Genomic DNA, 15,455 nt, shown 5'->3' on the forward strand with positions numbered 1-15,455 from the left:
AAGAGTCCCATGGAGTTAGAGTAGAGTTTTGACACATGAACTCAGATCCCAGCTCTGCAATTTATCTGTTGAATGGAGTGATGCCCATTGTTTCAGGAATCAGGGTTGGATTCAATGTGTGTTATATGTAAAGTCCTTGATCCAGATGATAGTTCTTGTTGAAGCTCCCTGAGAGCAATAGACCCCTGGGGTGGGGTGACTCACCTTCCTGCAACCAAGGAGAAAGCAGGCTCTGAAGTCAGGTGGCTTGCCCAGGTGATATAAGAGCAGGACCTGGGATCTAAACTTAGCTGTGCTCCTGAGTCTTCTTTGTCACTATTTCCTTATTGCCCTTGTTGGCAAGAATCCAATGTCAGAACATCTCTTCATCCACTCCTGTCAGGGACTCCTAACCTGGAGTGCCCTGATGGGCACCAAGGCTTTTAAGGAAACCTTTGAAGCTACCTGTGGCAGAAATAGGATTTAATTGTCAGTCTTTTAATGTTGCTTTGATCCAGCAGTGAAGACCAAACTGGGATCTAAGAGGTGATTGAATCAGAGGCTCCCTTTAAGGGTCAAGGTCAGGACTCAGTGTGGTCAGCCATGTGTGCAGGTCTTCATGCTGTAGTTCCATCTGTCCTGGCCCTGTGGTCACAGGGCGGGTGACTGCTGGCACACTTGCTACCTGGTCGTGGCTGCCTGGGATACCTGTGCTCTTGGTGCCTTCCTGAAGCAAAGGCTAGAAAAGGCGAGTTTTAAGCCTGGGAGTCTTCTGACCGACTTCTGAGTCACCTCGGGCCAGAACAGGCTCTAGATAATAGGCCAATGAGATCTGCTGCACTCGGAGGTTCTTGATTCTTTCTGGGACTTTCCCTAGAGAATATAAGTCCCCATTCTCTAAGTTTGGGATTTTACTTGATTTCTTCTGATCCATCCTTGTCCATCTAAGGCTTTTGTAGGTTTCAAAGTAAATGGATCTGGAAGAGTGCTTTTTTGGTCTGGAGAGCTTTTTGGGTAGTACACATGGGAGGCCAGATTTCCCATCCAGATCCTTCCCTTAATACACTCTTGGGCTCCAGGGGAGCTTTGGAGACTCCTTGCTATTTCCTGGCCCTGTGGAGACACTGGCCCCTTGGAAGTGATGTGGGGAGGTGGGTAGTGTTGACTGGGGTGACCCTTGGTGCCCTGCCCTATGCCAGGAGTATCCACATGCTCTCTTCCTGACCTGCAGTAACGGTCATCTGCGCTGCCCCCGGTGTGGACGGTGCCTGGTGGCGAGCCCAAGTGGTGGCCTCCTATGAGGAGAGCAATGAAGTGGAGATACGCTATGTGGACTACGGTGGATATAAGAGAGTGAAAGTGGACGTGCTCCGGCAGATCCGGTGGGTCCACCCTCCTCAGACAAACACACACCCTGCGTACCTGGGTTGTGGGGTTCCTGCCTAGCTGGCTCAGTTCTGCCAACCCTGGGACACAGGTTGACTCTTTCTTCTGGTGCCTACTCTGGTTTAGCAGAGTCTGATATAAACAGACCATGTTGTTCCTCCCAGCTAGAAAGGCCTCTTGTGGCAGAGGTGCCCCAAGAGCTTCTCTCTGGGAGCTTGATGGCAGACGCTCTGAGGTCAGGTTGCTACACAGGGAGGCCTGCGTTCAGGCATGCTGGGAGTTGCGGCCTGCTGCGTAACATATATGCTTCTGCTTTGCCTCGTCTTGGGTTGTGGGAGGCTCACAGCGCTACATCACAAGGTAAATATGGGCTGAAGTGGAGTTGGCCTGTGAGTTCATAAACAGTGTTCCTCCCTTGCCTTTCTAGATCTGATTTTGTGACTCTGCCATTCCAGGGAGCAGAGGTCCTTCTGGACAGTGTGATGCCCTTGTCAGGTAACAGATGGGGCCTCTGGCATGGTGGGAACAGTGGTTGAGAGTAGGTCTCTCTCTTTGAGAGCCCTTATTTGCACTTAGAGGACATAGGCTAACACATATTGCTTGCCCCTGTCAGTTTCCGATTGAACAGATTTGGGCTAGGGCCTGAGGACGTGCATCTCTAACGAATACTTAGTGATGCCAGCAGCACCTTTCAGGGTGGACTTTATCCAGGCTGCCAGCCTTTGAGAGGTTTCTAACACAAGCAGTTTCTAAAACGTGGTCGAGACCCAGGGTCCTACCTAGCATCCATGGTGGAGGGCAGGCATGGGAGCCCACGGTACTGCTCGGCGGGGACTGCGGGGACTTTGCCGGTACTCACCTGTGTGGGATCTTACACTGACCCCATCCCCAGAGGGACTAGCATAGTGGTCCTGGGCAAGTTATTATCCTCACCTTCCCCCCAACCTTTTTTTGTTTTTTTAACCCTCTGGAAAGTGGGATAGTATCTGTCCTTCAGGAGTTACATAACCCAGGAACTGATATGTGGATGGTGGTCAAGTTGCAGCTACCGGTGACCAGGATTTTTGTATCTGTAGGTGGTAGTGCGATCATCCCACACTCTTCTCTCTGGTCCACACCGGGAAATGCACTAGATGCATTGAAGGCTGCCTGCATCCTGCCGGCCCAAGTGCTGGGCCATGGCCTCCTTCTGTTTTCTTCTTTTGCACTTGTCCTGTTCCCCTTCATTTCTCCACGGTCTATCCAAGCCCGCCGAAGCGCTCCCTCCTCTGTCAGGCATTCCCCAGACCTTGGTGAACCTGTGTCTCTGTCCTTGTGTGTACCTGCATAAGCTGATGCAGAGTGCCACCCCCATGCCCTGCCCTCTAGCAGGGGACTTGCCCACACTGCGCTCTGTGGCCACTGCCTGGACCTGAGGCCAGCCTTTACCACTGGGCCATCCCCTTTTGTCTTTGTGTCCCCATCTAGAAAGTGGGGGGAACACCTGCATTTGTCAGCTGTCACTGCCTCAGTGGAACAAGATTCAGCCCTGTCAGCACCTAAATGTGGTGGTGGCATGTTCCCCTTGAAGGCAGAGTCCCTGTCCCTTCACTCTTGTCCCACAGCAGGTAGCATGTAGTGGAGACCCTGTGGGTGTATCTGCTTGGAGCCCCATGGAGGCCTGGCCTCTGTACCTACTATATAGGTGGCTCTTGCAGGTGAAGCGGCATCTGAGACATCCGCTCGGAAAACCCCTGGAAGCTGTGTGAGTGACAGGAATACTTTGCCTCAGTGAAAGCCTAAATGCTGCTTTTCTTTTTCCTTTTAAAGATGATGACCACTTTTCACCTGAAGCGGATGCAGCCATGAGCGAGATGACAGGAAACACAGCGCTGCTGGCTCAGGTGTGTGGGTGGGAGGCAGGCAGGCTGGACAGGAGAGGGTCTGTCTAAGGAGCCTCCTGCCTGGCTTGTGCAGTGCCTCCCGGCCTCTCTTATCCAAGATCTTGGATTCTTGGGAACTGACCTTTGAATTGCTTTATCCTCTGTGGCTTGGGACCGGGGTTGGCCAGCAGTCTTTAAGGAGTGGTGCACGGGGTAGCTTTTAAACGTGCTTGCTTTCTTCTGTTGTTTTTCTAGGTGACAAGTTATAGTCCTACTGGCCTTCCTCTAATTCAGCTATGGAGTGTGGTTGGAAATGAAGTAAGTTCTGTTCTTTTCCTTCAAGTGACTGGCCAGCAGCCATAGATTTGAAGCTGACTCGTCCATTATTTCCTCTTGAGCTAATCAGAGGATGTAACTATAGACCACTGCCCCCTTCCCTGCAGGGGATATTTAATTAAGTCTGGAGACATGTTTTTGGTTGCCCCAGTTGAGGGTGGTGATGGTAAGCGGCATCACTTAGGTAGAGGCTGGGGAACGCTGCTACACATCCCGCAGTGCCCCGCAACGAAATGTCAGTGGTCCTCCTGGACCTTAGCTAAACCTTTCGGGACCTTGTGTCTCCTGGGTTTTCCACCCCATTTCATGGTGTTAAAGCTTAGATTTCTTTAGTGTGCTGAAAAGTCTGCCCTCATGCCGATGGAACATTAAATCAATGCCCCTGTTGGCCTAGAAGAGTCCTGTCCCTCACCCCCTATTTCTCTTGGACCTATAGTGTGTGATGGTTATCTGAGACTGAGAGAGGGGAAAACCCACGTTGGCTTGACAACTGGCCCAGAGGTGCAGTGGGCAAAGCTCTCAAGGGAATTTTGTTTTCTAGGCGGTGTTGATAAACCGGTCGCTGGTGGAGCGAGGACTTGCTCAGTGGGTAGACAGCTACTACGCGAGCCTCTGACCCCCGTCCCCCACAGCCGCTTCTGGAGTCTTTTTGCACTGTTGAAATTGGGCTTGGCGCTGAGGCAAAGACGTTACATCAGAATAACAAGCGTTATCTTCCCCAGAAAGTCCTCTTTTTTTTCTTTTTTTTTCCTGCTGTAGTCATGTTGAGAAGTCTCCTCTCTGAGACAAGGAGGGAACCATGGGTTCTTTCAAAGCCATAGGACGGTGTTTAACAAGCCAGTCGATTTAGCCTGGTTCCAAGCCTTTAAAAAAAAAAAAAAAGTGAAAGTAAAACTGTCTCAACCAGGTTGTCCTTTACCACCCCTTCACCCCCATTCCCTTCTTTCTTCCCACCTCCTCCCCTCACTCAGAACCAAACCAACTGTAGCAGACAGGCCAAGAGATGTGTTGCCTGAGAGGGTTTCTTTTACTTTAAAATCTTTCTTCAGGGAGCAAGACATGAAATCACTAATTGGTATTGATTACTTGTACAGCTTACGTAAATGAATTTATGATGTTTAACCAGTTTTTATAAACTTCATCTAGGTCTCTAGAAGGCAGACTTTTTAATGCATCTGTAAATAATGAAGCAGTCATACCTCCGGCCTTGGTCTGTGGGGGAGGGGAACTGTTATCTTGCTAAGCCTGGTTGTAATTTGTAACCATTTTCTATTTGTGCAAACTCTGTAAATATATGTTTAAAAAATGTAATATTTTGTATAAGATACACTGGAGAACAAAGGGAACTCAAGATTTTTCCACACCCCACATCTTCTGTAAGCAGATGTTACTTCTGCAGAGCACAGCTGCCCCTGCCAGCTCCTCCTGTGGCTTTCTGAATACTGGACAGGGTGACTATAAGGTATAGATTGTGAGCGGGGATTTTTTTTTTTTCCTGTACAAATTTGTTAAAAAAAAAAATCAACTTATTTGAATTACCTTACAGTGGTGTGTTTGATTCTTTTTTTAAGACTGGCTTCAGCTTTGTGCCACATAAGAAAGTAACTTAAACTTCTATAAATCTTGAACTGTATACACTGTAGCTTTGAGTCCATTTCTTCCAGGGTGAGAGGGTTGGAATGGGGAGTGAGGAGGTGGTTGAGTGTGGTGGGCTGGAGGAGCCCATGGAAAGGAGCCCTGAGGGGGCCAGAGGGATCCATGTAAAGGATCCCTGGGGCTCTTGGAAGATCAGCCAGACATTTCCACCCAGCTTTTTCTTCTCCTTGCCCCACAAGGTGGCAGCCAAGCTTCCTCTGGCTTCCCCTCGTGAGTGTCTCAGATAGCCAGGCCTGAATTTAAATGAGCACTGGTTTCTACATTTCTTTTCTACATTCTCAATAGAACTTTGAATTAATGTCATCTATTGCAGTAGTAGGAAGAGTATACACCTACATGAGGAGCAGAATGAAATTTTTTTTTTAAGATCTATTTATTTTAGAGCATGTGTGCCTAGGAGGGAGGGGCAGAGGAAGAGGGAGAGAGAAAATCTTAAGCAAACTCCCTGCTGAGCACGGAGCCCGTGGGGCTCGATCTCACCACCCTGAGATTATGACCTGAGCGGAAATCAAGAGGCTGACACTTGACCCACTGAGCCACCCAGGTGCTCCAGAATGAAGTTTTGATTTAATGGCCGCTCCTCTTAAGGGCAAAGGTAGGCTCTGGCCCTTGGACCTCTATGTCTCAGAGCTTTCCCACCCTCCAGGGTTTCTGGAGAGTGGAGGCTGCCCAAGGGTCCTTCACACTGAAGGAATCCTCCCACAGATCTGCAGCCACTCCCCCTGGCTGTGGGTAACAAGTGGTTAAGAGCTTGGGACTAGCTCATGGGACTAACCTCAAGGCAATGAAGTAAAATCACGGGAGTGTCCCCTGCTTGTATGGAGCTTGGCCTAAGGTGAGCTCTCATGTATTTGTAGTTGCAGGTCATCTTTAATCCCAGCATTATTTGGGTATGATGTGGGCCAGCTCGGGTTACAACCAGTCTCAGCTTTTTCTGTATAATTCTGCATCACTGGAGCAGACTGGGTATGTAGGAGCCTGTAAGCTAGTTTGGTGGCTGGTGGGGGACAGGGTGGTGGACAAGCAGAGACCAAGCCAAGTTGATCCAGACAAGACAAGGGCTTCCAATGAGATAGTCCCTAGGATGACAAGTGATGGGTCAGGATCCTTTGGACAAGCCTCCCAGGACTGGGAGATGGGGCAATGGGGATGAGGAGGTGGACTACTCACGGCTTATAGTCTTAGCCTTCAGGGATGGGTCCATTTAAGGAGGTTTTGGCATATGGGAGGAAAGGTTGAGTTTGGAGGTTCGTGAAGGGCATGCACTCTTTGAATTCACCCTTCTCAGATTACAGAGTTTGGAAAAAGTTGATTTTGACCATTTTGCTAATAATCTTGTTGCTCTTACAGAGGAGTGGATTTATAGAGGTCCTCCCTCCCCTGTTCTGGATGCTGGCCCTTTGAGCCAGTATATTTTAGATATGTCCTCTGAGTTAACATCCGGGGGACAGCTTAAGTATGACTTTGAAAACTCCTGGTGCTAGAGGGAGACTTGGTGACCTGCCCTGGGGTATGGGGGAGACAGGTGGCATGCTGGGTGCAGGAGGCTAGAGCTTCCAACTTGTTCTCCCTGTGGGTGTTTTTTCTGCTTTTCTTTCTTTCTTTCTTTCTTTCTTTCTTTCTTTCTTTCTTTCTTTCTTTCTTTCCTTCCTTCCTTCCTTCCTTCCTTCCTTCCTTCCTTCCTTCCTTCCTTCCTTCCTTCCTTCCTTCCTTCCTTCCTTCCTTCCTTCTTTCTTCTTTTTTTTTGTAGGTGTTTATTTCAACTGCTTCCCCCACTCCCACCCTCCTCCTGTCCTGAGGCCCTGCAGAGGGGGTGGCTGATCCCAGTGGGGTGTTAGCATGGAGGCTGGAGCCTGGGTTCCTGCTACACCTTGTGCAGCCCCAAGCATGCCGCTTAACCATCACAGGTTTAAGATAAATCAAGATGAGTGGCTGGAGTGATGGAGAGTTTACTGTGTCAAATAGTGTGCTGTTTTGCAGGGAATACTTGTTCTTCATGATGCCCCAGTGAGGCAGAGACTGATCCTGGAAATAGATGGTGACTTCATTTATGGTTTTTTTTTTTTTTTAATATTTTATATATTTGACAGAGCATAGGCAGGGGGAGTGGTAGGCTAAGGGAGAGGGAGAAACAGGCTCCTTGCTGAGCAGAGAGCTCCCTGGGTTCATGACCTGAACCCAAGGCAGACACTTAACCCACTGAGCCACTCCGGTGCCCCAGATGGTGACTTTAGAAAGTGGTTTGTAGTTGGACACTCAAAGCCAGGCTGTTGCCCCAAGGCAGGTCCCAACCAAGGCTCCTCTGAAGCAACGTGAGAATTGATTATGCTTTGTTCCACACCCCCAGGTAAAAACGCTACAGTCATTAAATCATCAGCCTGCAGAAAAGTTTTACAACTTAGAACGGGAAAAACACCATGGCAGGAGATGATCGATCATTTTGCTTATATGAGGAATTAAAATGTAAGAAATATAAATAAAGCCAGGAATGACATGTAGCATCTAGGCTAGAGTGAACATTTTTAATCTTTGATGATCTGAAAAGGGAAAAGAATCTCCACTGGCAAATGTCATCAGTGATATGGACAGAGAATAGAATATCTGGATTGTTTCTAGACCAACAGTGTCCAGGAGAACATGTGAGCCACGTGCATAATTTAAAATTTTCTAGGAGCCTCAATAGAAAAGATAAAACCAAGTGAAATTTTAATAGTTTGTTGAACCCAACATTTTAACATGTAATACACATTAGAAATATCAGTGAGATTTTATAGTACTTTCACGCCAAGTGTTGGGAATCCTGTGTGTATATTTTACCCTTCCAGCTGTCTTTTCTCAGCTAACTATGGCTCAGGAGCTCAGGAGCCGCAGTGGCTGCCATGTTGGGTACCGGACTGTCCCACTGATCACCGTCACACCCATACTGATCGCCTTATGTTTATGTTTGTCCTTATCTGATTCGAGAAGTTCTAGGTTCTTTTGCACATTTATTTTTCCAGATGACCTTTAGCATGATTTTTTTTTTTTGAAAGGCAATCATGGTGAATGTTTTACCGACATTTGGAAAAAGTAATGCATGTTGGTTTGTTATAAAGCTTTATGTAATATATTAAATTGAGCTTGTAAATTATTGCTATTTAGTTTTTCTTTCTTGCCCTCTCCCATCACCACCACCCTTTTTTTTTTTTTTTTGGTCTGTACTTTCCATTCCCAAGAAAAGTGCATTAAAAGATTTTGGTATTGTCACATTTTTCTGTCCTTCTTAACTAGAAAATTCTTGTGTTTTTCTTTAAAGATTTTATTTATTTACTCATGAGAGACACACAGAGGCAGAGACATAGGCAGAGGGAGAAGCAGGCTCCCTGCAGGGAGCCTGATGCAGGACTCGATCCCAGGACTCCAGGATCACAACCTGAACCAAAGGCAGATGCTCAACCACTGAGGCACCCAGGTGCCCCTTTAACTGGAAACTTCTGAAAGAAGCTCATGGGAGATATTTTCTCATCAATGTCAAATATCTGTGGTATTCTGTTTGGTGCTTTTTGTTTTAAATTTTATTTATTTCTTTGTTATTTAATGAGGTGAGTGGATGGCTTATAAACAGCACACTACTAGAATTTAAAAAATTTTTTCAGTGAAATCTAAGAAGTCAGTAGGTGAATCTGATTTCATTGTGGTCACTGTGGTAATATTTGCCATTTAGTTCATTTTTCTGTTCTTTTCTAATTGTTTTGGGTTTTGTTTTGCTTTTGCTTTTCTCATTTGCTTGATCAGAATTTTTCCCTGTAGTAAATTTAGCATTTATTTTTATTTTATTTTTTTAAAGATTGTATTTGATAGAACAGAGAGCACAAGGGGGGATGGGAACGGGAGAGGGAGAGAGAGAAGGAGAAGCAAACTCTGAGCTGAGCAGGGAGCCCGATGCAGGGCTTGATTCCAGGACCCTGAGATCATGACCTGAGCCGAAGGCAGACGCTTAACCGACTGAGCCACCCAGGTGCCCCTAAATTTAGCATTTAATATCGTGTCTGTGTTATCAGTGGATATCAGTTATTCGCTAGTAACTTTGAATTTATATTGCTCTTAATATGTAGTTAGGCCTCCTTTCCCCTCCAAAGAGAAACTCAGCAGAAAGATTTCTGCCTTTCTTCCTACAAGTGTGCATGCCACACTTGGGTTTTGGTAGGGTTAGTTAGAATCCAGTTCAGAACTCCAAACTTTTTTCACATATGCCTCTATCTCAAGAGTTTTAGAATGGTGTTGTTAAGCTTCAGTCACGTTACCAGGAAACATTTTGGCCCAACTTTGTTTTGCCGGCTTTACTGCTCCTACTATTTTTTACATAGCTGTTCCCGAGGTCTTTATTTGGATTCACTTTTGTCTGGAGTATTATTTTTGACATTTTTTGGTTTTCAGAATACCTTGTACATCTGAACATTTCTGTCTTTTTGTCCTGACAACACCAACAGTTATAAGGCTGAGCATGTCTGCTGGAGTGCAGGTCTCCTGGCCAAAAATTCTATCCTCCCTCCCTGCAGTTAGGATTGTGCAACCTTGTGCGTTTGCACTTAGGCATGGTCAGTGAAAGGGAGATAGAGGCAGTGCATGTCCCAAGGCAGACTCACTTGTCACTCCCAGTGATGGCTGTGTTGCAGGTGGAGCCTAGTCCATGTACCTGGGTCCCTGCATGAAGACGATGTCACAGAACAGAGATGCAGGCAATCCCCCATGGATGTTGGTGTGCAAAGCAACTCTGTCACCAGTCACCCGAGGTTGAGACTGCGTGTTATCTGCAGCCTGTCCTTACCTGTCCTAGCCTGTCCTGATCAATGGTCCCTCCTGCTGGGTCCCCGACCTTTCCTCTGAGGACTCAGAGCTCTGACCATGGGGCTTGGACCATGTTTCTGGCCCTCTCTATCCCCATCCCCCATCCATAAAACGTGGGGGTGAATTAGATCAACACAGAGGTACTTGACAGCTTTGCCTTTAGACTGATTTGTCCCGTAAATAAGAGCCTTCATGAAGATTCATTAATGAGGCTGACTTTGTATTTTTACAAAGCAAATTATCCAGGTGAGATCTTGGCTGTTTGTTGCTAGAAATAGGCCCGGCTGACATCTGGTCAGACAGACGCCATTTGAGAAGCCCTGGAAGGCCCCGGAAGGCAGACACCTCCTACCTCAACCCGAGATGGATTTCTTGCCTTTCTCCAGCTTGCTTGGCTTGGTGACAGGCAGGAGCTCTGTCAGGTTCCACTGATGTCTTTCTCTCCATTGAGTGCCTGCTGTATGCCAAGCGTCCCGCTGGGGCGCTGCCAGGATGAGACAGACACTGGCTATTAGGAAGCATCTCTCCCCGGGGAGGTGGGCTCAGTGACCTCTACACAGATGGTGCTTTCCCGTGGAGGTGCCTTCCCTCACTTCTTTAGGGGCTCCCAGCAACCACTGGTGAGGTGGGAAACAGGCTTCAAATCAGTAGAGCCAGGGCAGGGACCGAGCCTTCCAGACTCCAGGCTCTGCTCTAACCTGCGTGCGAAGCCTCTGCTGCTCCTTGTGGTGGCCAAAGGAGCCGTGTTGCCAGGAAGGATGAGTGAGGCTAGCATTCCTGTGTTTCTGGGAGGGCGCCTTGCAGAGGATGGCACCTTGAAGGAAGAGAAGGCCGAGGAAAGAGGTGAAAGTGGTGGGGGGCAACTGCATAGCGAGGGCCACCATCCTTCCCCCAAGATGGGGCCTGTCCTGTAGCTCTGGCTCGTGGACACTTGGAGAAAGAGATGGTAAGAGGCACATCTTCACAGGAGGCTGCTGCAAATCCATCATGCATGGGAGTCCTATCTTTGTGTTTTTCATTTTTTTGTAAATAGGTGATACACACAATTCATGATTCCAAAGATATCTAAAGATCACCAGTGAGAGGTGTCTCCTTGCTGTGTCCTCCAGGCCTCCACGTTTCCTCTCCAGGGGAGATGATTTAGTTTCTCGTGTTTTCTACAAGACGGCCCATCCCTCACACACAAATGACAGCAGAATGTCAGCCTCCAGCCACAAACCAGATCTGTGTTAGTAACTAGTTTTATTGGTCCACAGCCACGGGCATTGGTTTGCATATTGTCCATTGTGCTACAACCATGAACATGAGGACCTGCCTAGAGACCATATGTTCTGCAAGGTCAAAAATACCTAGTCCTTTTCAGAAAAAGTCTGCCGACCTCCCCACTGTAAACACTCCTGCATATTTCCCCTATTTAATCAAACTTAAATGCGGCCTTAGTATTTCCTGCCTCTTTTCCAACCTTTAGCCTTTGAGAATCACAGTCTTCAGGGTCCCTGAGGTTCCCTGCGGTGGGCAGCTCTGTGTCTTGTAGACCCACTCCTGGTAGAAACCCTGTTCTTGGTAGGGTGACCCAGCACAAACCCTCCGCTCACATAGGGTGGGCACAGAACCTGGGGTCGACCAGGAAGACCCTCTTTGGGTAGCAAAGTGTGGTCTGCAATCCCAGAGTGCCTGCTGGCAGCACCTGGGAGAAGAATCCCAATCCCCATCGGACTGAACCCACATCTTCCTTTTAATGAGACTCCCAGGGGATTTATGTGCTCATGCAAGTTTGAGAAGCTCTGTTCTAGGGCAGTAGTGTCCAACTCTGGCTGCATACTGGAATCGCTTCTAAAACTACCAGTGCCTGGGACCCATTCTCAGAGATGAAGATTGCATTGGTTTGGGCTGCAGCCTGGGCATTGAGATATGTTTGGTAAAATTATTACCTTTGGAGTATGGTACATAAAGTGCACAATTTTTGGGACACCAGGGTGGCTCAGTGGTTGAGTATCTGCCTTTGGCTCAGGTCGTGATCCTGGGGTCCTGGGATCGAGTTCCCACATCAGGGTCCCCGCAGGGAGCCTGCTTCTCCCTCTATGTCTCTGCCTCTCTCTGTGTCTCTCATGAATAAATAAAATCTTTAAAAAAAAAAACAAAGTGCACAATTCTTGAGGGTAGAGCATGATGCACTTAACATAGATACACCTGGGTAAATGTAGTCAGATGAAGATGGACATTTTGAGGACTCCAGGAGTTCCTCTCATACCCTTTGCCCTTTCCTGGCCATCATCCTCTCCCCAAATGACCATTATTCTTTTACTATGGTAAGATTAGCTTTGCCTATTCTGGAACTTTGGATGAATAGAATCACCCAGCAAGTACTTTTGCATCATGCTGCTTCCACTCGCTGTGAGTTCTGAGAAGATATGTGTCTTCTGCAGCATGTAATGAATAAAGCTGCTATGACTCATTCTTGGGGTTTTGGTGGATGTATATATTCATTTGTCCTGGGCCTGTACCCGGGAGGAGGATTGCTGGGCCATAAGGTGGGAATATGTTTAACTTCCATAGTTATTTGCACATTGGGGTTTTTAAAAACTCACCAGGAGGGGCCCTGGCTGGCTCAGTCTGTAGAGTGTGTGACTCTTGATACCAGGGTCATAAGTTTGAGCCTCATGATGGGTGTAGAGATTACTTAAATAATTTTTTAAAAAACTAAAATCTTTGGGCCTCCTGGGTGGCTCAGTGGTTGAGTGTCTGCCTTCGGCTCAGGTTGTGATCCCAGGGTCCTGACATGGATTCCTGCATCAAGCTTCCCGCGGGGAGCCTGCTTCTCCCTCTGCCTGTGTTTCTGCCTCTGTGTCTTTCATGAATAAATAATTAAAAAAAAAAAAAGTAAAATCCTAAAAAGAAAAAGCTCACCAGATGACTCTGATGTGCTTCTGGGACTGAGAATCCTGCTCCTGAAAGACAGCGCCGCACTCTGTCCTTCTGGGTGGTGTCCTGTTGCTTTGCCCAGTGGCCTTCCAGGTAATCCCCAATCCATTTCTGTTGCTTGCCACTATGAATCCTCTCTAACCAGATGGGTGGTTCCAGGCCAATCCCACCCCCGAATCCACTTTGTCCTGTTGATTGGATTCAGTCAAATCAGCTCAGGAGCTGAGCTCAGGCTTTCCACTAGGCTTTTCCTTCTGCATCCTCTGGGCCCTCTGGACATGTGGCCATGGTGGTGGCAGTGGACGATCCTAGCATTGTCTCTATCTTGAGATCACTAAGAGGGCTGGCATGAAATGACTGGCATGAAGCATGAAAAGCACTTAGCACGGGGCCTGGTGGGACGTGGAATGTATTCAATAAATGATGCCTAAATGCAGATCGTAGAACATTTCCATCTGCTCCAAGTTTTATCACATCGAGAGTGGTCCTGTCCAACATGGTAGTCCCTGGCCATGTGTGGCTGTGGAGCACTTGAAGCACGACTTGTCCTGATGGAGATGTGTTGTAAGTGTAAACTATGCACCTTGTGAGAAAAAGTATGATTAAAGGAAAAGAATGAAATATTTTGGTTATGGGGTTAAATAAGATATGATCAGTTACACGTGTGCCTTTGCTTTTTAAGAGGTGGCTGGTGGATGTGTGCACATCGCTGATGGCTCCTGTCAGTGGCAGGGCAGCCCTGGGTAGAGGAACGCCATTAGAGGAGGTCACAGTCTTTCAGATAATGTTTCTCAATTTGGGGCTCAGGCCATTTGCTTCAGGGCTTACCTGGAATGCTTGTTAAAAATGCAAATTGCTGAGCCCTACCCAGAAAGTCTTAATGGGACTGGGAATCTGCATTTTCAATTAACTCCATAGCTAAACTCATGCTCTCTTAAATTTGAACTCTAGGGCAGCCCCGGTGGCCCAGCAGTTTAGCGCCGCCTTCAGCTCAGGGCGTGATCCTGGGGACCAGGGATCTAGTCTCACGTCGGGCTCCTGGCATGGAGCCTGCTTCTCCCTCTGACTGTGTCTCTGCCTCTCTCTCTCTGGGTCTGTCATGAATAAATAAACAAAATCTTAAAAATAATAATAAAAATAAATTTGAACTCTACTGCTCCTAGAACCTGGAGCAGTTTTATTTCCCTCTTAAAAGGTACGCTCCTTTGCTACAGGTCGGGACATGATGAAACTCTTATTTCCTACCTTGACTTGGCTGCCAGGAGTGTTCAGGACCAAGTTTGGGGGTAAATTAGGGTTTAAGTATTGTGTGACCTAGGTGGCTGTTTGCTGTCTGCCAAGTGTGCGAGGGTTGTCATGCCTTTGGTTAGCAGTATTCGGAAAACAAACACCAAAGTCTGTTTGCGCTGTCACTTCTGGCCTCAAAAAGTTTCAATCTCATTTCTGCCCTGTGGTTGTTCCAAGGATGAAGAGAGACCATTTCATTTCAATAAAAAGCTTAACAAAGACCTAGGGATAGCAAAAGTGAATACACTCCACTCAAGCCGCGATGTTCCTGCTGTGTGGGGAGGGGTGAATTTCAGGGTCTTGCCATTTGCCGGGCACAGATCGCTGCCACAGTGGCCTCGGACCACTAGATGGCGCCACAGCACAAGTTTCTGGAAGGATCTCCTCCCTACAACTGCTTCCACCAGTTCTCCAAGTATGGTCTCATTCTCAGAACTTACCAGAAATGCAAATTCTCAAGACCTACCTCAACCTACTGAATCAGAAACTGTTTAAACACACCATCCAGGTGGCTCTGGTGCACACTGATGTTTGAGATCACTGTCCTAGAATTGACCTTGGAGTAGCTTGGGTAGATGTAAGTAGGAAGTGGGATGGAGGCTTGCTAGAGGGGGGGTGGGAGTAAGGTGGGATATGGGGCTGCAGGGGCAGGGGGAGAGTGAAGGTGCCTGTCGCAGGAGGCACTTGGGTGGCTCAATGGTTGAGGATCTGCCTTCAGCTCAGGGCGTGACCCCAGGGTCCTGGGACCAAGTTCCACCTCCCTGCATGGAGCCTGCTTCTCCTTCTGCCTGTGTCTCTGCCTCTCTCTTTGTGTCTCTCATGAACAAATAAATAGTCTTAAAAAAAAAAAAAAGATACCTATCACAGGAACAACTCCAGATTGTCCGAATTTGGGCAGGGCTTGTACAAATCGGGGAGCAGTTAAGGGACAAGAGACTGGGTGGACAATTTATCTTTCTTTTAAGGTAAGGCCTGTCAAATAGTGTCATTTGGATGGAGAAAATAGGGGGTCGTTGGGTAACCCCTACTCTAGATGGAAGGCCAGCACCAGGAACAGAAAAAGCCAGCCTCTGTCCCCACTATGGTTATTGATCTCTGCCCATTCTGAAATTCCACCAAAGCACCACTGTGTTTATGTACTAAAACCTTGCAACCCTCCCAGGACAGTCCAGGAAAATGGATGTTCAGAAATCAAAAGGA

At 47.5% G+C, this 15,455-nt stretch overlaps 1 protein-coding gene across 3 annotated transcripts in view; it reads left to right on the forward strand.

Moving 5' to 3' along the window:
• Positions 1 to 8,349, forward strand: part of AKAP1 (A-kinase anchoring protein 1) — a 36,535-nt gene extending 28,186 nt beyond the window's left edge. For all 3 annotated transcript variants that reach the window (XM_055326583.1, XM_055326576.1, XM_055326590.1), the window contains exons 7-11: positions 1,211 to 1,361; positions 1,793 to 1,860; positions 3,175 to 3,248; positions 3,483 to 3,545; positions 4,105 to 8,349. In XM_055326583.1, coding sequence (XP_055182558.1) covers positions 1,211 to 1,361; positions 1,793 to 1,860; positions 3,175 to 3,248; positions 3,483 to 3,545; positions 4,105 to 4,179 — 431 coding nt within the window. In that variant the 3' untranslated portion in view covers positions 4,180 to 8,349. The remainder of the gene's footprint in view (positions 1 to 1,210; positions 1,362 to 1,792; positions 1,861 to 3,174; positions 3,249 to 3,482; positions 3,546 to 4,104) is intronic.
• The last annotated feature ends 7,106 nt before the right edge of the window (positions 8,350 to 15,455 follow it).

The sequence above is a fragment of the Nyctereutes procyonoides genome, unplaced genomic scaffold, assembly GCF_905146905.1.
Source record: "Nyctereutes procyonoides isolate TBG_1078 unplaced genomic scaffold, NYPRO_anot_genome, whole genome shotgun sequence".
Classification (NCBI taxonomy): Eukaryota; Metazoa; Chordata; class Mammalia; order Carnivora; family Canidae; genus Nyctereutes; species Nyctereutes procyonoides.